A 23283-nucleotide genomic window follows, 5' to 3' on the forward strand; every position below is an offset into this window, starting at 1 on the left:
ACACCACCCTTCTTGGGTCTTAACTTAGGTTTTTGGGTTTGTTTTTCATCCCGGACTGGGGGAAAGTCTTTCATCATTCTCCTTTTTTTTCTGTTTGCTCGGAAAAACCTGCGACCTATCGGTGTCTGACTCTGCCTACAGTTCAAAATAGTCATTTTGACTGACCGGAGTCTATGGTGGGTAATTGAACGTAGTGAATTTAGGCGAGGGTTCTCCGAACCCGCCTATTCACATAGTTCATACCCACCATAGACTCTGGGTCCCCCCCCAACCTCCCCACTCTTTCCGTCGCGTTGGTTTAAGTCCTCGAGGCGGAGAGAAAGGAACCAGAGTGAAGGACGGCTACCTGTGGCGCTGCCAGGTGGCCTCGGTCACGTGGGTTCGTGACGTAAGGGGTAAAAGAATCTTGAGGTCATGGGGCTTCCTCTGACCTGGATTCTATCTCTCCGTCACCGGCAGAATCACTGATTAATGCCTACAGTTCAAAATAGTCATTTTGACTGACCGGAGTCTATGGTGGGTATGAACTATGTGAATAGGCGGGTTCGGAGAACCCTCGCCTAAATCTGTTGTATACGCCACTTGTTTTTTGTAATTTGATTCAATATGACTGCCCAATGTTCAATTCTTGTGTAAAAGCACTAAATCATAATTTTTTACAAATCCATCTCCTATTAATGGTTTCAATCTAATCTCAATGACTTCATCAGCTTCAAATTGATATGTCAGATCACAAAATTTGGAACGGGGACTGTGTCATTAACAATGACTTGTTTAGATGTGCTTCACTGCAAAATAAACTACAATAAAACTAAGCGAATACTTGTACTATTAATATCTGTATTTTTTGTGTGCAGCTGTTTCGTACATTTGAAGGATCAAGTGAATTTCTGCCAGACAAAGATGAAGCTCATAGTTTAGGTCATGGCAGAAGAGTGTTTGCTCTCAAGTACCATCCAGATGATAATAACATATTCATTACTGGTGGATGGGATGATAGTCTTAAAGTGAGTTGATTTATTACTGGTGGTTGGGATGATATTCTTAAAGTGAGTTGATTTATTACTGGTGGTTGGGATGATAGTCTTAAAGTGAGTTGATTTATTAATTTGAAGTCTGGTCTGGCCATTCCATATATCTGGTACATGCATCTCAATTTCTGGTACCATCTTGTATCTGGTACTTACAATTTCTTGCACCCTAATCTTATCTTGCACACCCACCATATCCAAAACTCACGGTTTAATATCTTGTACCATCTCATAGCTGCTACCCTCATCTAGTATTGCACACCCACCATACCCAAAACTCGCGGTTTAATATCTTGTACCATCTCATAGCTACCACCCTCATCTAGTATTGCACACCCACCATATCCAAAACTCACGGTTTAATATCTTGTACCATCTCATAGCTGCTACCCTCATCTAGTATTGCACACCCACCATACCCAAAACTCACGGTTTAATATCTTGTACCATCTCATAGCTGCCACCCTCATCTAGTATTGCACACCCACCATACCCAAAACTCACGGTTTAATATCTTGTACCATCTCATAGCTACCACCCTCATCTAGTATTGCACACCCACCATATCCAAAACTCACGGTTTAATATCTTGTACCATCTCATAGCTGCTACCCTCATCTAGTATTGCACACCCACCATATCCAAAACTCACGGTTTAATATCTTGTACCATCTCATAGCTACCACCCACATCTAGTATTGCATACCCACCATACCCAAAACTCACGGTTTAATATCTTGTACCATCTCATAGCTACCACCCTCATCTAGTATTGCACACCCACCATACCCAAAACTCACGGTTTAATATCTTGTACCATCTCATAGCTACCACCCTCATCTAGTATTGCACACCCACCATACCCAAAACTCACGGTTTAATATCTTGTACCATCTCATAGCTACCACCCTCATCTAGTATTGCACACCCACCATACCCAAAACTCACGGTTTAATATCTTGTACCATCTCATAGCTGCTACCCTCATCTAGTATTGCACACCCACCATATCCAAAACTCACGGTTTAATATCTTGTACCATCTCATAGCTGCTACCCTCATCTAGTATTGCACACCCACCATATCCAAAACTCACGGTTTAATATCTTGTACCATCTCATAGCTGCTACCCTCATCTAGTATTGCACACCCACCATATCCAAAACTCACGGTTTAATATCTTGTACCATCTCATAGCTGCTACCCTCATCTAGTATTGCACACCCACCATATCCAAGACTCACGGTTTAATATCTTGTACCATCTCATAGCTACCACCCTCATCTAGTATTGCATACCCACCATACCCAAAACTCACGGTTTAATATCTTGTACCATGTCATAGCTACCACCCACATCTAGTATTGCATACCCACCATACCCAAAACTCACGGTTTAATATCTTGTACCATCTCATAGCTACCACCCTCATCTAGTATTGCACACCCACCATACCCAAAACTCGCGGTTTAATATCTTGTACCATCTCATAGCTACCACCCTCATCTAGTATTGCACACCCACCATATCCCAAACTCACGGTTTAATATCTTGTACCATCTCATAGCTACCACCATCATCTAGTATTGCATACCCACCATACCCAAAACTCACGGTTTAATATCTTGTACCATCTCATAGCTACCACCCTCAGCTAGTATTGCACACCCACCATACCCAAAACTCACGGTTTAATATCTTGTACCATCTCATAGCTGCTACCCTCATCTAGTATTGCACACCCACCATATCCAAAACTCACGGTTTAATATCTTGTACCATCTCATAGCTACCACCCTCATCTAGTATTGCATACCCACCATACCCAAAACTCACGGTTTAATATCTTGTACCATCTCATAGCTACCACCCTCATCTAGTATTGCACACCCACCATACCCAAAACTCACGGTTTAATATCTTGTACCATCTCATAGCTGCTACCCTCATCTAGTATTGCACACCCACCATACCCAAAACTCACGGTTTAATATCTTGTACCATCTCATAGCTGCCACCCTCATCTAGTATTGCACACCCACCATACCCAAAACTCACGGTTTAATATCTTGTACCATCTCATAGCTGCCACCCTCATCTAGTATTGCACACCCACCATATCCAAAACTCACGGTTTAATATCTTGTACCATCTCATAGCTGCCACCCTCATCTAGTATTGCACACCCACCATATCCAAAACTCACGGTTTAATATCTTGTACCATCTCATAGCTGCCACCCTCATCTAGTATTGCACACCCACCATATCCAAAACTCACGGTTTAATATCTTGTACCATCTCATAGCTGCCACCCTCATCTAGTATTGCACACCCACCATACCCAAAACTCACGGTTTAATATCTTGTACCATCTCATAGCTGCCACCCTCATCTAGTATTGCACACCCACCATATCCAAAACTCACGGTTTAATATCTTGTACCATCTCATAGCTGCCACCCTCATCTAGTATTGCACACCCACCATATCCAAAACTCACGGTTTAATATCTTGTACCATCTCATAGCTGCCACCCTCATCTAGTATTGCACACCCACCATATCCAAAACTCACGGTTTAATATCTTGTACCATCTCATAGCTGCCACCCTCATCTAGTATTGCACACCCACCATACCCAAAACTCACGGTTTAATATCTTGTACCATCTCATAGCTGCCACCCTCATCTAGTATTGCACACCCACCATATCCAAAACTCACGGTTTAATATCTTGTACCATCTCATAGCTGCCACCCTCATCTAGTATTGCACACCCACCATATCCAAAACTCACGGTTTAATATCTTGTACCATCTCATAGCTGCCACCCTCATCTAGTATTGCACACCCACCATATCCAAAACTCACGGTTTAATATCTTGTACCATCTCATAGCTGCCACCCTCATCTAGTATTGCACACCCACCATACCCAAAACTCACGGTTTAATATCTTGTACCATCTCATAGCTGCCACCCTCATCTAGTATTGCACACCCACCATATCCAAAACTCACGGTTTAATATCTTGTACCATCTCATAGCTGCCACCCTCATCTAGTATTGCATACCCACCATACCCAAAACTCACGGTTTAATATCTTGTACCATGTCATAGCTACCACCCACATCTAGTATTGCATACCCACCATACCCAAAACTCACGGTTTAATATCTTGTACCATCTCATAGCTACCACCCTCATCTAGTATTGCGCACCCACCATACCCAAAACTCACGGTTTAATATCTTGTACCATCTCATAGCTACCACCCTCATCTAGTATTGCACACCCACCATATCCAAAACTCACGGTTTAATATCTTGTACCATCTCATAGCTACCACCCTCATCTAGTATTGCACACCCATCATACCCAAAACTCACGGTTTAATATCTTGTACCATCTCATAGCTACCACCCTCATCTAGTATTGCACACCCACCATACCCAAAACTCATGGTTTAATATCTTGTACCATCTCATAGCTACCACCCTCATCTAGTATTGCACACCCACCATATCCAAAACTCACGGTTTAATATCTTGTACCATCTCATAGCTACCACCCTCATCTAGTATTGCACACCCACCATACCCAAAACTCACGGTTTAATATCTTGTACCATCTCATAGCTGCTACCCTCATCTAGTATTGCACACCCACCATATCCAAAACTCACGGTTTAATATCTTGTACCATCTCATAGCTACCACCCTCATCTAGTATTGCATACCCACCATACCCAAAACTCACGGTTTAATATCTTGTACCATCTCATAGCTACCACCCTCATCTAGTATTGCACACCCACCATACCCAAAACTCACGGTTTAATATCTTGTACCATCTCATAGCTGCTACCCTCATCTAGTATTGCACACCCACCATACCCAAAACTCACGGTTTAATATCTTGTACCATCTCATAGCTGCCACCCTCATCTAGTATTGCACACCCACCATACCCAAAACTCACGGTTTAATATCTTGTACCATCTCATAGCTGCCATCCTCATCTAGTATTGCACACCCACCATATCCAAAACTCACGGTTTAATATCTTGTACCATCTCATAGCTGCCACCCTCATCTAGTATTGCACACCCACCATATCCAAAACTCACGGTTTAATATCTTGTACCATCTCATAGCTGCCACCCTCATCTAGTATTGCACACCCACCATATCCAAAACTCACGGTTTAATATCTTGTACCATCTCATAGCTGCCACCCTCATCTAGTATTGCACACCCACCATACCCAAAACTCACGGTTTAATATCTTGTACCATCTCATAGCTGCCACCCTCATCTAGTATTGCACACCCACCATATCCAAAACTCACGGTTTAATATCTTGTACCATCTCATAGCTGCCACCCTCATCTAGTATTGCACACCCACCATATCCAAAACTCACGGTTTAATATCTTGTACCATCTCATAGCTGCCACCCTCATCTAGTATTGCACACCCACCATACCCAAAACTCACGGTTTAATATCTTGTACCATCTCATAGCTGCCACCCTCATCTAGTATTGCACACCCACCATATCCAAAACTCACGGTTTAATATCTTGTACCATCTCATAGCTGCCACCCTCATCTAGTATTGCACACCCACCATATCCAAAACTCACGGTTTAATATCTTGTACCATCTCATAGCTGCCACCCTCATCTAGTATTGCACACCCACCATATCCAAAACTCACGGTTTAATATCTTGTACCATCTCATAGCTGCCACCCTCATCTAGTATTGCACACCCACCATACCCAAAACTCACGGTTTAATATCTTGTACCATCTCATAGCTGCCACCCTCATCTAGTATTGCACACCCACCATATCCAAAACTCACGGTTTAATATCTTGTACCATCTCATAGCTGCCACCCTCATCTAGTATTGCACACCCACTATATCCAAAACTCACGGTTTAATATCTTGTACCATCTCATAGCTGCCACCCTCATCTAGTATTGCACACCCACCATATCCAAAACTCACGGTTTAATATCTTGTACCATCTCATAGCTGCCACCCTCATCTAGTATTGCACACCCACCATATCCAAAACTCACGGTTTAATATCTTGTACCATCTCATAGCTGCCACCCTCATCTAGTATTGCACACCCACCATATCCAACACTCACGGTTTAATATCTTGTACCATCTCATAGCTACCACCCTCATCTAGTATTGCATACGTATCGTTCCATTTTTGGTACCATCTAATATCTGGCACCCTCATCTTATATCTGGCACTCTCATCTCATATATATTACTCACTGCTTAATATCTGATACCATCTCATATCTGGCACCAACTAATGGGCATAAACACCTCCACCCAAATCATCAGCTAGTTTCTACAACAGGGCCACAACATATTATTTATTGTGGTGTTCCTTTTTTTTTATTAGATTTGGGACAGTCGTACATTGAATGGTGTTCAAAGAACCATCAAAGGACCACATGTCTGTGGTAATGGTATTGATATTAAGGTAAACATCTCAACACAATACATGATTACTGTTGTAATTAGTAGTGATGTATTAATCAATAAATATAACTTAACCTTAAAGTATTTTTTCAAACTGCTCATAATATTTGCTGATTTACTTGGATTCGCCGTGTTCTGAATGCATGTTGAACTACTTGAAAAAATTGGCATGAGCATTGACCAAACAATTAAATAGTAAGCTGAAATGATGGATATGTTCAAAATCACTGAAAATGTGTTAGTAAAAATGTTTACTAAATATTGCTCTCAATTCATGCTTGTGACCATCAAGTATTTCTCATAATAGTCCTAAAAAACAATAATAAATCCAAGTACAATTATAATTCTGGTGTTGCTCTATTCAGTAGAAAATGTATGTACAAGTAATTTGTCACATTAATAATTTACTTTAACACTTACTTAATTTTATTTAACATATTGACATCCATATAGTGTTGTAAGCTGCTCGTAATGTTTAGAGTAAAATTTGTGTTTAATGGTTTCATTGCAGTTTTAACTTGATCAAGGAAATATGTGAATTTTACAATATTGTAATGTGGTGTTTTTAAATTATCTTCTTTTTCCAGGATGGCAAAATATTGACTAGTTCGTGGGTTTCACAGGATGCACTGCAGTTATGGGATTTCTCAACCGGTAGACTTGAGACGACCATTCCCTTCCCCAGTGATAGCGGTGAATACTTGTATACGTGCCAATTTTGTGATAATAATATTGTACTAGCTGGTGGAAGTGGTAACAACAAGGTGCAGGCCATAAACAAGAATACATTTGAAGTAAGTCTTATTTACTATGCCAACGGTAGCACTTTTTACTTCAGACATTTGACATGAACACAAGTAAATACAAATAAACATTAGAGGGTGTGTGCACATCTGGGCAATGTACCCAATAGTTTCCCACACAATTCCCTAACCATTAGGGTGTGTCCACATCTGGGCAATGTACCCAATAGTTTCTCACACAATTCCCTAACCATCAGGGTGTGTCCACATCTGAGCAATGTACCCAATAGTTTCTCACACAATTCCCTAACCATTAGGGGATGTGTCCACATCTGAGCAATGTACCCAATAGTTTCTCACACAATTCCCTAACCATCAGGGGATGTGTCCACATCTGGGCAATGTACCCAATAGTTTCTCACACAATTCCCTAACCATCAGGGGATGTGTCCACATCTGAGCAATGTACCCAATATTTTCTCACACAATTCCCTAACCATCAGGGGGGGTGTGCACATCTGGGCAATGTACCCAATAGTTTCTAACACAATTCCCTAACCATTAGGAGGGTGTATGCACATCTGGGCAATGTACCCAATAGTTTCTCACACAATTCCCTAACCATTTGGGGGTGTGTGCACATCTGGGCAATGTACCCAATATTTTCTCACACAATTCCCTAACCATCAGGGGGGGGGGGGTGTGCACATCTGGGCAATGTACCCAATAGTTTCTAACACAATTCCCTAACCATTAGGGGGGTGTCCACATCTGGGCAATGTACCCAATAGTTTCTCACACAATTTCCTAACCATTAGGAGGGTGTATGCACATCTGGGCAATGTACCCAATAGTTTCTCACAATTCCCTAACCATCAGGGGGTGTGTCCACATCTGGGCAATGTACCCAATAGTTTCTCACACAATTCCCTAACCATCAGGGTGTGTCCACATCTGAGCAATGTACCCAATAGTTTCTCACACAATTCCCTAACCATCAGGGGGTGTGTGCACATCTGGGCAATGTACCCAATAGTTTCTAACACAATTCCCTCACCATCAGGGGGGGGTGTGCACATCCGGGCAATGTATCCAATAGTTTCTCTCACGTTTCCCTAACCATCAGGGGGTGTGTGCACATCTGAGCAATGTACCCAATAGTTTCTCACAATTCCCTAACCATTAGGAGGGTGTATGCACATCTGGGCAATGTACCCAATAGTTTCTCACACAATTCCCTAACCATTTGGGGATGTGTCCACATCTGGGCAATGTACCCAATAGTTTCTAACACAATTCCCTAACCATTAGGAGGGTGTATGCACATCTGGGCAATGTACCCAATAGTTTCTCACACAATTCCCTAACCATTTGGGGATGTGTGCACATCTGGGCAATGTACCCAATAGTTTCTCACACAATTTCCTAACCATTAGAAGGGTGTATGCACATCTGGGCAATGTACCCAATAGTTTCTCACAATTCCCTAACCATCAGGGGGGTGTCCACATCTGGGCAATGTACCCAATAGTTTCTCACAATTCCCTAACCATCAGGGGGGTGTCCACATCTGGGCAATGTACCCAATAGTTTCTCACAATTCCCTAACCATCAGGGGGTGTGTCCACATCTGGGCAATGTACCCAATAGTTTCTCACACAATTCCCTAACCATCAGGGTGTGTCCACATCTGAGCAATGTACCCAATAGTTTCTCACACAATTCCCTAACCATCAGGGGGTGTGTGCACATCTGGGCAATGTACCCAATAGTTTCTAACACAATTCCCTCACCATCAGGGGGGGTGTGCACATCCGGGAAATGTATCCAATAGTTTCTCTCACGTTTCCCTAACCATCAGGGGGTGTGTGCACATCTGAGCAATGTACCCAATAGTTTCTCACACAATTCCCTAACCATTAGGAGGGTGTATGCACATCTGGGCAATGTACCCAATAGTTTCTCACACAATTCCCTAACCATCAGGGGGGTGTGCACATCTGGGCAATGTACCCAATAGTTTCTAACACAATTCCCTAACCATTAGGAGGGTGTATGCACATCTGGGCAATGTACCCAATAGTTTCTCACACAATTCCCTAACCATTTGGGGATGTGTGCACATCTGGGCAATGTACCCAATAGTTTCTCACACAATTTCCTAACCATTAGAAGGGTGTATGCACATCTGGGCAATGTACCCAATAGTTTCTCACACAATTTCCTAACCATTAGAAGGGTGTATGCACATCTGGGCAATGTACCCAATAGTTTCTCACAATTCCCTAACCATCAGGGGGGTGTCCACATCTGGGCAATGTACCCAATAGTTTCTCACAATTCCCTAACCATCAGGGGGGTGTCCACATCTGGGCAATGTACCCAATAGTTTCTCACAATTCCCTAACCATCAGGGGGTGTGTCCACATCTGGGCAATGTACCCAATAGTTTCTCACACAATTCCCTAACCATCAGGGTGTGTCCACATCTGAGCAATGTACCCAATAGTTTCTCACACAATTCCCTAACCATCAGGGGGTGTGTGCACATCTGGGCAATGTACCCAATAGTTTCTAACACAATTCCCTCACCATCAGGGGGGGTGTGCACATCCGGGAAATGTATCCAATAGTTTCTCTCACGTTTCCCTAACCATCAGGGGGTGTGTGCACATCTGAGCAATGTACCCAATAGTTTCTCACACAATTCCCTAACCATTAGGAGGGTGTATGCACATCTGGGCAATGTACCCAATAGTTTCTCACACAATTCCCTAACCATCAGGGGGGTGTGCACATCTGGGCAATGTACCCAATAGTTTCTAACACAATTCCCTAACCATTAGGAGGGTGTATGCACATCTGGGCAATGTACCCAATAGTTTCTCACACAATTCCCTAACCATTTGGGGATGTGTGCACATCTGGGCAATGTACCCAATAGTTTCTCACACAATTTCCTAACCATTAGAAGGGTGTATGCACATCTGGGCAATGTACCCAATAGTTTCTCACACAATTTCCTAACCATTAGAAGGGTGTATGCACATCTGGGCAATGTACCCAATAGTTTCTCACACAATTTCCTAACCATTAGAAGGGTGTATGCACATCTGGGCAATGTACCCAATAGTTTCTCACAATTCCCTAACCATCAAGGGGTGTGTCCACATCTGGGAAATGTACCCAATAGTATCTCACACAATTCCCTAACCATCAGGGTGTGTCCACATCTGAGCAATGTACCCAATAGTTTCTCACACAATTCCCTAACCATCAGGGGGGGTGTGAACATCAGGGCAATGTATCCAATAGTTTCTCACACAATTTCCTAACCATTAGGGGGGTGTATGCACATCTGGGCAATGTACCCAATAGTTTCTCACAATTTCCTAACCATCAGGGGGTGTGTCCACATCTGGGAAATGTACCCAATAGTATCTCACACAATTCCCTAACCATCAGGGTGTGTCCACATCTGAGCAATGTACCCAATAGTTTCTCACACAATTCCCTAACCATCAGGGGGGGTGTGAACATCAGGGCAATGTATCCAATAGTTTCTCACACGATTCCTTTAACCATTAGGGGGTGTGTGCACATCTGGGCAATGTACCCAATAGTTTCTAACACAATTCCCTCACCATCAGGGGGGGTGCACATCTGGGCAATGTATCCAATAGTTTCTCACATGATTCCCTAACCATTAGGCGGTGTGTGCACATCTGGGCAATGTACCCAATATTTTCTCACACAATTCCCTAACCATCAGGGGGTGTGTGCACATCCGGGCAATGTATCCAATAGTTTCTCACACAATTCCCTAACCATCAGGGGGTGTGTGCACATCCGGGCAATGTATCCAATAGTTTCTCACACAATTCCCTAACCATTAGGAGGGTGTATGCACATCTGGACAATGTACCCAATAGTTTCTCACACAATTCCCTAACCATCAGGGGGTGTGTGCACATCCGGGCAATGTATCCAATAGTTTCTCTCACGTTTCCCTAACCATTAGGCGGTGTGTGCACATCTGGGCAATGTACCCAATAGTTTCTCACACAATTCCCTAACCATCAGGGGGTGTGTGCACATCCGGGCAATGTATCCAATAGTTTCTCTCACGTTTCCCTAACCATCAGGGGGTGTGTGCACATCTGGGCAATGTACCCAATAGTTTCTCACAATTCCCTAACCATTAGGGGGTGTGTCCACATCTGGGAAATGTACCCAATAGTTTCTCACACAATTCCCTAACCATCAGGGTGTGTCCACATCTGAGCAATGTACCCAATAGTTTCTCACACAATTCCCTAACCATCAGGGGGGTGAACATCAGGGCAATGTATCCAATAGTTTCTCACACGACTCCTTTAACCATTAGGGGGGGGTGCACATCTGGGCAATGTACCCAATAGTTTCTCACACAATTCCCTGACCATCAGAGGGGGGGTGCACATCCGGGCAATGTATCCAATAGTTTATCACATGATTCCCTAACCATTAGGCGGTGTGTGCACATCTGGGCAATGTACCCAATAGTTCCTCACACAATCCCCTAAACATCAGGGGGTGTGTGTGCACATCCGGGCAATGTACCCAATAGTTTCTCACACAATTTCCTAACCATCAGGGGGGGTGTGCACATCCGGGCAATGTACCCAATAGTTTCTCACACAATTCCCTAACCATCAGGGGGGGTGAACATCAGGGCAATGTATCCAATAGTTTCTCACACGATTCCTTTAACCATTGGGGTGGGGGGGGGGGGGTTGAACATCAGGGCAATGTATCCAATAGTTTCTCTCACGTTTCCCTAACCATCAGGGGATGTCCACATCTGAGCAATGTACCCAATAGTTTCTCACACAATTCCCTAACCATCAGGGTGTGTGCACATCTGAGCAATGTACCCAATAGTTTCTCACACAATTCCCTAACCATCAGGGGGGGTGAACATCAGGGCAATGTATCCAATAGTTTCTCACACGATTCCTTTAACCATTAGGGGGGGTGTGCACATCTGGGCAATGTACCCAATAGTTTCTCACGCAATTCCCTAACCATCAGGGGGTGTGTGCACATCTGAGCAATGTACCCAATAGTTTCTCACACAATTCCCTAACCATTAGGAGGGTGTATGCACATCTGGGCAATGTACCCAATAGTTTCTCACACAATTCCCTAACCATCAGGGGGTGTGTGCACATCTGAGCAATGTACCCAATAGTTTCTCACACAATTCCCTAACCATTAGGAGGGTGTATGCACATCTGGGCAATGTACCCAATATTTTCTCACACAATTCCCTAACCATCAGGGGGTGTGTGCACATCTGGGCAATGTACCCAATAGTTTCTCACACAATTCCCTAACCATCAGGGGGGGGGGGTGAACATCAGGGCAATGTATCCAATAGTTTCTCACACGATTCCTTTAACCATTAGGGGGGGGGTGAACATCAGGGCAATGTATCCAATAGTTTCTCTCACGTTTCCCTAACCATCAGGGGATGTCCACATCTGAGCAATGTACCCAATAGTTTCTCACACAATTCCCTAACCATTAGGAGGGTGTATGCACATCTGGGCAATGTACCCAATAGTTTCTCACACAATTCCCTAACCATCAGGGGGTGTGTGCACATCTGAGCAATGTACCCAATAGTTTCTCACACAATTCCCTAACCATTAGGAGGGTGTATGCACATCTGGGCAATGTACCCAATAGTTTCTCACACAATTCCCTAACCATCAGGGGGTGTGTGCACATCTGAGCAATGTACCCAATAGTTTCTCACACAATTCCCTAACCATTAGGAGGGTGTATGCACATCTGGGCAATGTACCCAATATTTTCTCACACAATTCCCTAACCATCAGGGGATGTGTCCACATCTGAGCAATGTACCCAATAGTTTCTCACACAATTCCCTAACCATCAGGGGGTGTGTGCACATCTGGGCAATGTACCCAATAGTTTCTCACACAATTCCCTAACCATCAGGGGGGGGGGGGTGAACATCAGGGCAATGTATCCAATAGTTTCTCACACGATTCCTTTAACCATTAGGGGGGGGGGTGAACATCAGGGCAATGTATCCAATAGTTTCTCTCACGTTTCCCTAACCATCAGGGGATGTCCACATCTGAGCAATGTACCCAATAGTTTCTCACACAATTCCCTAACCATCAGGGTGTGTGCACATCTGAGCAATGTACCCAATAGTTTCTCACACAATTCCCTAACCATCAGGGGGGGGGGGGTGTGAACATCAGGGCAATGTATCCAATAGTTTATCACATGATTCCCTAACCATCAGGGGGGGGGGTGAACATCAGGGCAATGTATCCAATAGTTTCTCACACGATTCCTTTAACCATTAGGGGGGGTGTGCACATCTGGGCAATGTACCCAATAGTTTCTCTCACAATTCCCTAACCATCAGGCGGTGTGTGCACATCTGGGCAATGTACCCAATAGTTTCTCACACAATTCCCTAACCATTAGGGGGTCTATGCACATCTGGGCAAGTTGAGTCTGTATTCTATCTTGCTTATGATAGTACAGTGCAAAACACCTGTATGTATAGGATCTCTTTGCCCTGTCAAATAAATGAACAGTTCTGAATTATATTATCCAATCTCTTCAACATTATATAAATGTTATGTTTGAACTTGTTTATCTACCTATTGAATATGCCTCTGAGGGCTCACTCCTTCCAAGTTGTTGTGGCAAACAGTATGGAAACAAGGACATGATTGAATGAAATCTTAATAACAGGTGATTCATAGTACCACATGCAACATTTTATTAGTATTTATGTGTTCAGTACAACCATATGTTATCTACACATGACAGTAAAACATGTTTGGAGCATAAATTCGTGTAATTCCATGTGGTGAAATTCCATGCAATGACAATACAAGATATGCTCAAATATCAAACCAATTCCTTGTGATCATTCATTTGTTGTTTCAGGCTTTCTCATTAACCTGCTTTATTTTAACAACTAAATTGATGCATTGCTTTCACTGTGCATTGCCTGGATCTCTGGATCAGGGTATTGAATGTGCTGACAAGTGAAAAAATCAAAGCACTAATTGCTATTATATATTGATCACTTTTTCTGCCATTTATAGTAGTACAAGCAATACCTCAGAAGTGTGCCCTCTATGTTTAGTTACTGTTACATTTTTACTGTTGTTTTAACAAATGTGGCCTTTAGAGGGCGACAATGTTCTGTACTGCCATGTAGAATAGTTAACAAATTTTATTACACCATACTGAATGTACTTTTTATGTTTAGTTGATAACAATCTAAGCGTCTTATTTAAAAATGATTAATTCATTTATTATGTATAAGCATTTTGGTTTTATTTTATTGCTTAGAATGATTTCATTATTTATGAACGCTATCTATACCTGATAAAAATAGCCCACAGTTATATTATTTACTAATTATGTAGACCTTTCTGAATTGTGTGGCACATGTGCTGACATATGTAATAATTCAATACCCTAGTTAACACTCATTAATATGGAGCCGTATTTTATTTCCCTATTCAATTGCTGCCACAGTACGTACAGCCAATATAGTTAATAAAAGTATTAATGTTGGTTCAAAATGAATTATTCACATTGTGTTAACTAGTACTCTGAAAATAGGTCGTTGTAAAACAGTTCCATTACAGTTGCCATTCAACATGTACCATATTATCTCTATCAGAAGTACATCTTTAAAAGAGGCATATTAATTAATTAATGACAAGCATTGTGTTTCAATGGAATTTAAGTATATCAAACTCCCTCTATAATTTCTTAATGTTAAGGCATGTGATTCTAATAAAGAAAATACAGTATTTCCTCTATGGACAGTGCAATTCCAATAAAAAGTTCATGTAATTTAAAATGCTATTAGTTTTATCTCTGTTACAAAAACATAGTATTTAATTTGGTATAATGATATACTGATGTCATTTATGTAATCACATGATGTCTTAATGGGATCTGCACTGATCTCAAGAATAATGGTTTATAATTGGACATTGTCAAATCCTATGAGAGTTTTAGTAGAGTTAGAATCATGTATTTGCCTTGGGATCGAATACATACAATAATGCAGAGCATGGGAACAGTCTTCAGAGCTGCCAGGTGTCTGTAAATATCAAAAAAGATAAAGAATAATAAATATAAACTTGCACAAATATCATGTATATCCGGATATAATTCACACCTGTTCGAATTGATTAACACTGCCTATCACTCCCACTCTTCCTCCCCTCCCTCCCCCTCCCCCTTCCCTTTCTTCCTTTCTTTCTTCCTTTCCTTGAGCTGCCATGTTTTTCTTGTCATTTCTTTATTAATTTATTGATACATGTAGTAATGACCTTGTTGTACCAATGAATTTATAACTAGACAGCTGGAAAATTAGTTTTTGTTTGAACAAGAATTCATTTCCAGGTATTTGCATGTAATTATCATAAGTGCTTTCACCAGACATAAGACATTTTCTATATGATAAATATTTTTGTCCAAGGCTTTTTATTCTCATGAGACGAATTGTCTCACATAATAAAATACAAGTAACAATTTATAAATTTTTTTATAACAAACCTGTTTTTAGCTCCGCTGTCGACGTTGTCGAGCGGAGCTTATCATATGAGTGATTGTCCGTCGTCGTCGTCCGTGTCAATGTTTTACATTTTCAACTTCTTCTTGAAAACTACAAGCCTGAATGCTTTGATACTTGGTGTATATGTACCTTGGGTAGATCTCTCTTAGATTTGTTCATTTCATGTTGATATCTTTAATTCTCTAATTTTGGTGAATATTTTTGTCATTTTTGGTAAAAACTGATATTTTCGACTTCTTGTTAAAAACCGCAAGTGCAATTGCTTTGATATTACATATACAGGTACTACATGTGGACCTCTCTCAGATTTGTTCATTTTGTAATGATATCTTCAATTCTCTAATTTTGGTGAATATTTTTGTCATTTTTGGTAAAACGTGATATTTTCGACTTCTTGTTAAAAACCGCAAGTCCAATTGCTTTGATATTACATATACAGGTACTACATGTGGACCTCTCTCAGATTTGTTCATTTTGTAATGATATCTTCAATTCTCTAATTTTGGTGAATATTTTTGTCATTTTTGTTAAAACGTGATATTTTCGACTTCTTGTTGAAAACCGCAAGTCTGATTGCTTTTATATTACATATATAGGTACTACATGTGGACCTCTTTCAGATTTGTTCATTTCGTGGTAATATCTTCAGGTATCTAATTTTGATGATTATTTTTGTCATTTTTAGTTTTTTTTGAATTCTTGTTGAAAACAGAAAGTCCTGTTGCTTTGATACTATACATATTGTTCATTTTCTAATGATATCTTCTGTTTTTTAATTGATATGTGCATTGCTAACAGCGGAGCTATCTCAGCCGACAGGCTGGCATTTTGCTGGATCCGCCACTGATAGGGGGAACTTTATGTCTATGTTTCTAGTTCCATGTGGATGGGTAATTGACTCATATTTTCTAAACTGATGGAACAATAGATGTTTTTCTGCTCACTGTGAGATCTTATGTAATGTGTGAAAGGCTCAAAAATCAGATAATTTGATTTTGAACAAGATGAATTTTTATTGCTCAGTATTGAAATGCTGATCATTCAGAAAGATGGTGTTGAGAGATGTGTGTAGCTCATTATTATTAAGTGTGGAAATACTCAATAAATACTTTCATCCAGTTTTTTGAATCCTAGATGATATTTTGACATGCTATGAACACTATGAACTTTGTTTCTTCTGTTTCTGACTCCTGTGTGCAAAGCACACAATGGGAGTCTTTGCAGTTATCTTGTTTGTGTGTGTCTGTTTCACAGTGCTCTGAGACAATGCGCAGACCTAATTCGATTTGGGTAAAAATCTGCACATATTAATTCCCTAATTTGCATAATAATTGGTAAATTTCTCGGCCTTTCCATTCATATCTCTATTACTAATCATCAAATTCCTATAAAAACTGAGTGCTTAGGTTTTCTAGGACAATGCACAGACCTGATCAGTTTTGGGTAAAAATCGGTGCATATTAATCACTTAATTTGCATAATAATTGGTCAATTTTTTAGCTTTTTCATTCATATCTTTAATACTAATCATCTAATTCCCATTAAACTTATTGCTTAGGTTTTCTAGGACAATGCACATGTGTAGAACCGCATACATTACCTTGATTCAGTATTATAACAATATACAATTGTATTTCATTCACACAATATTAGACACAAATAGCAATTATGTTAACATTGAGCTTCTCTTTCGAAAAAAACCAAAAAATCTAACAAAAATTCAGCTTTTTCCCCGACTTGATATTCAGGGGGCTCTTACTGTCAGGCGACTCTCATAGAATATGTCACACACCCCTGGGTAATATCTTGACAGAGCAAAACAACTTGAAATTTGATACTATGACAATTTTTCTTTTGAGAAAAGACACAATGCTGTATAGAACAGTTTGTCTGAACTGAAATATGACAGGAATATATCTCAAGTATGTTAGTCGATGACATTAATGTACTTACTGAATCACTGGAATAGAAAGACTGATACTATGCAATATTAAGATGCAATTTTGTATTACATCACATTGTGTGTGTTGTCTCTTTTCAACAGTGTCTCTCCCAAGGGATATACTCACATGGGATATGTTGATGTCATATAAAATAGATTAACCTAGTACAAGGTCTTTCTTGAAAATATTTCTATGCCCTACAGTTGTTATTCTGGCATTATATTTACATTTTGTTCTGTCTGAATTGAGTGCAAGCTCAACATATTACAACGTTTCACTTTCATATAATCGTTTTGTAAAGTGGCTGATTTCACATGTGGATTAAAGGGGCATGTGTCATTTGTTTGTATTTATTTATTTATACATGTAATACTGAGCCAAACGAGTAAACATATATCATGTGACAGGCTATATAATAATTGTATAATGATTGATTTTGCATCTGTCTAGGTGCTGTGTTTACATATGCATTCTAATGTTTTAATCTGTGTGTACTCATGTGGTACCACAAAGATCATTTTGTTTTAGTGTTGTGTGAATCAAAACATTCTGAAAAGATAATAAAAAAGACATCTTAATTAAAATATTTGTAGAAAAAAATCACAAAATAAAAAGATGATATTGCTAGTTGTGCTTTGATCCCACCATAGTGATCGATATATGCAATACGCAACCATTGAATATTGCTTTTTTATTGAAGATATATAATGATATATTCCTGACGTCATAGGCTATCAACAATGATGAGGATCATATATAGGCATTGTAAAATTGTTTCAATAGCACCTACATGTGTGTTCATATCACAAAAAGCACTTTGTACAAAAGCAAGACATAATAGATTAGATGTTTACTTCAGTTATTTTTGGATCCTGATGAAATTTAACCAACTTGTGACAGGTTTTGTAGAAAAATAAATAATGGTATCATGATGGGTTACCAATTGGTGTTTATTTTGTGATTTGTTAAAAATGGCCAGCTGGCAGCCATGTTGTTCTTACTTGTGTTCTCCTTAACCATTTCTTGGGCATATCTTGACAAATATTGTCTTCACTATGTGGATTACAACTTCTCGTCCCATTCCCTTTGTCAAAAAATATTGATAGCGTATACTGATATTAACTAAAAATTTACTATGTTTTTGAACTGCATATTAAAAATAAGCAATGCAATATGGACACTGATAGATATGTGGTTCTTTTAATTCTTGATAATCTAGTACAGGTCTGTAACTGTATATATCACTTAGCTGCCACTTTGACCTAACAAAATATGGCACCATTTCAAATAACTGGAAAGGAACTGTCATTTACCATGCTGCTGTTTTCAAAATCTACCCATCAACTCTCCACTGTTTTTAATGACAGCTGATAAAAATATATAATAGAAAGAGTACTGTGAAATACTTTATTTTAGCTGGAATTAATTTTCGCTGAAAAGACTTTATTGGTGTTTTGTATGGAATATATTTTCACTGATTTTTGAGAAGTTGAATGTAAAGTATAGGAAAAAAGGTATATTCGCTGGATTTTATTTTCACTGAATCATTCTTTCAGCGAAAATAGCGAAAATTAATTCCAAGTGAAAATAAAGTATTTTACAGTAATGTAACATAGAATTGAAAGATATTTACATTTGCCCATCTACATTGTATATTGAGTTCAAATGCGATATTTGTAGTACTGTGGAATACTTTATTTTCGCTGGAATTAATTTTCGCTGAAAAGGCTTTTTGGGCGTTTTGTATGGAATTTATTTTCACTGATTTTTGATGAGTTTAATGTGAAATATAGGAAAAAAAGTATATTCGCTGGATTTTATTTTCACGGAATCATCCCTCCAGCGAAAATAGCGAAAATAAAGTATTCTACAGTATATAACATAGATACATACATGGTGTATATAATGCTATAAGCATACCTGATTGCTACATTTATATTTTAAAAGGGATGCCAATGCTAACAGCATAATACCCACAGATGAAAGAGCTGGGAATGCAATTTACAGCTTTTCTATATCAATTTTTGTTCTATAAATGTTCAACTTTGATTATTATATGTTGTCACCTTTTTTATTTTCTAGCAAGGAATTGTGGGTAAAATATGACATCACAACATCTGTAGCAAAACATTGAGAAAATGATAAACAAGTAATATATAATCTGTTATAAGCTACTCTTATTTAAAAATTGTATAATATATACAAAGAATTGGGCATTTGGTAAAAAAAAATCCTAAAATATAGATTTTTATTTTATATGTATGGTTGGCACCTCTCTGCTACATGTACCATGCTCTTCAGTTTTTCACAACACATGCCATGCCATGCTATGATGTCATACTTTACCCATAATCCTTTGGTGGAGAATCAAGATGGTGGACTACACACACTGATGAAAAGTTGAATATCCAGGGAATGAAAAGTGATAAAAAACTATAAATTGCATTCTTCTGCATCTGAAGAGCTTTTGTAAGCCTGGTCTTACACTTTCCACTTTATGAAAACAATAGAAACTATATACTCATCTGTAAAATGCTGTATGGACGTGTTCGAATGTATTACAAACGTGTTTGAATGTCTTCCTTATTTGGAAATTGTGCACCATGTTTACATTGTAATCACTGAACACAAACCTTTGCATAGAACGAAACAATTTCATTGGTATTTTTGGCTCTCCCATTAAATTATTACTATGTGCAGGGAAAAGATGTATAAAAAATAAGGTTATCGCGAGACTACCACAAATTATGCAGTACGATCAACCTCAGTTTTATGGGTTTGCCGATTTGATCACCGTACTGCCTTCGTCCATACTTTGCATTATTCTCTAAATACCCTCATATTATTGCATCATCCAACCATCATTTTGTATTTGTCAATCCAGTTCAACAATCTGTATGAGTCTACCTGTCTCTGTTCATTCATTCATTTAGTCAGTGAAGTCTGAACATTACAGCTCATTGTAGTCTCCTAGTAACCATTATAATAATGATATGCATATATAAATGATATTTACCAGTAGTGTTTGTATTGTTATTATTTGTTCAGGTGATTGGCAGTATCAACAGTGAGAAACCAGTGCAAGCTTTAGATAGTGCCAATGGTGGAAGATACTTTGCTGTTGGTGGCTCTGACTCAAAACTAGAGATAGCCTCCCTGCAGTAGACATATTTATCTGCACCATGCATTCTCAATGAAAGCAGGTCCAATCCGTCCATTGCAATAGAAACAGTAACGCCAAATTAACGAGCTTATAGTAGGAATGAGGCACACTCCAGGTATTAATTAATAGTTGTTGTCATATACCTCATCTCATAATGTCATTTATATCGTTTTGATGATTTTCCTTTTTACTCAAGATTATCTGGTTTATGAAAATTTGCAATTATCAAAATTGGCGAACAATATATTTCATGTTGTCTTTGTATTATTCTGCATCTTTCGAATTGTACATGAATAGTTGTATAATGTAATGATGTTATTTTAAGGAAAGCCAAAAGTGTTTGTGTAGATGGTATTGTTGGGGCGGAACTACTTCACAGAAGCTAAGACCCACACCACTGTACCATGTATTTCTATAGGCTCTGTGTGAGCTCCTGTGGAAAGCCAGTGCGAAAAAAAGCATAAACGCAAGTTTGCAGAAATCCTGAGCAAGCGAATTTATAAATGTTGCACATGTCTTGTTATACTGTTCATGGGATTCTCAACAATTAGCCCAAAATACAGTCTTTTTAGAGTTTTTGACCTTCATATTCAGCAGGGATGGTTGGCCTGGCATATTTGCTCCCCAGAGTCAGTCAGTCAGCCCTTTTAGTGCAGTATTTTTGACGTTATTATATTTTTGACTTTATGTTAATATCAATAATTAGTACACTCCATATACTTCCATATTCAATAACATACTGTAGACTGATATTGCAGGTAATCTTCATACTGTATTGTCATATCTGAAAATGATCTTTGGGCTTACATCGATGTGCAAGTCTAGGTATCCAATTCATAACCCTACCTATAAATAACCATATAAGGTCAAAGGTCACTCAGATTGAACTCTAACAGTGATTGATGGATGTAATCAATTAAATTCATATCATTTTCTGCTTCTGTGGCTTACCTTATTTTAATAAATTTCTTCATATGAACTAACAAGTTTTGAGCCACAAATACAGTGTTGCTGTGTTTACAAACATAAATATAACTCTAGTGAATGCATAGCTACCAGTAGCCCCAGAATTGTGTTTATTTGAGTCCATAATAAACATTTTCATGATCTGGTCATCCTGAACGTCGGTCAAAATGTGCTTGTGACCGATTTTTTGTGTCAGAATTTTAGAAATATTGAGACCAAAATTACACATCATGAACAATTAAAATAAAAGCTTATGGCAATTTTTAAGTTAAATTAAAAAAAAAAGAATCAATTTTAAATTAGAAATTGTTCTGAAATTTTCTTTTGTTTCAGGGCCTATCTGTATTTAGAAATGCACATTGTTTTCAATAAAAGAATATATAGTGAATGTACAGTTAAGCAATCAATATCTCACTTTATAGTTATTTTAGTGTGAATATTATTGATGAAACACTCAATCACACAGATGGTCCATAGTGGTGTAAAACCATATTCATGTACCGAATCCATTGTACTGACCATACCACTCACTGTTTTCACAAACTAATGTATACTAGTCCAATTACACCATTGTTATGGTAATGCCACGCATTTGTGAATATAAATCATCTTATCATAGAATACTGTCAACCGGTCAGTCACTATCAATTTTCCAGATTTATAATTTAAAAGCATTAATGAGAACAAAATTGTTTCTAAAATTGTGGTAAATCCTGGACTCCAGTGAAGGTCACTGACTCCCTAGGATGCCAGTAAAAGTCAGTGTGACTCCCTAGGATGCCAGTGAAAGTCAGTGTGACTCACGGTCTAAGGAAACCCAATGAAAGAGTGTTTTCATTCTCTGGAATATCTTTGCTATCTTATATACTCAAGATGTTTTGTGTATTTCGCAACAGTCAGTCCACTGTACCTACATGAGTCTGGCCAACTAGGTTCTGTCAGGGTAGTTAGTCCACTGTACCTACATGAGTCTGGCCAACTAGGTTCTGTCAGGGTAGTCAGTCCACTGTACCTAGATGAGTCTGATCAACTAGGTTCTGTCAGGGTAGTCAGTCCACTGTATCCAGATGAGTCTGGCCAACTAGGTTCTGTCAGTGAATCAGTCCACTGTACCTAGATGAGTCTGGCCAACTAGGTTCTGTCAGTGAATCAGTCCACTGTACCTAGATGAGTCTGCGCAAATAGGTTATGTCAGGGTAGTGAGTCCACTGTACCCAGATGAGTATGGCCAAATAGGTTCTGTCAGAGTAGTCAGTCCACTGTACCTACATGAGTCTGGCCAAC

At 39.4% G+C, this 23283-nt stretch overlaps 1 protein-coding gene across 2 annotated transcripts in view; it reads left to right on the forward strand.

Moving 5' to 3' along the window:
- LOC146739225 (uncharacterized) overlaps positions 1-23283 on the forward strand; it is a 121861-nt gene that overhangs the window by 18417 nt on the left and 80161 nt on the right. The window contains exons 5-8 of one of the 2 annotated variants that reach the window (XM_085502022.1): positions 858-1007; positions 6467-6547; positions 7134-7340; positions 20919-22402. In XM_085502022.1, the coding sequence (XP_085358148.1) occupies positions 858-1007; positions 6467-6547; positions 7134-7340; positions 20919-21035 (555 nt within the window). In that variant the 3' untranslated portion in view covers positions 21036-22402. Of the gene's footprint in view, positions 1-857; positions 1008-6466; positions 6548-7133; positions 7341-20918; positions 22403-23283 lie in introns of those variants that run through there. The other variant, XM_085502023.1, reaches the window with a different exon arrangement.

Source organism: Saccoglossus kowalevskii, chromosome 8 (genome assembly GCF_978046115.1).
Source record: "Saccoglossus kowalevskii chromosome 8, keSacKowa6.1, whole genome shotgun sequence".
In the NCBI taxonomy this organism is placed as follows: Eukaryota; Metazoa; Hemichordata; class Enteropneusta; family Harrimaniidae; genus Saccoglossus; species Saccoglossus kowalevskii.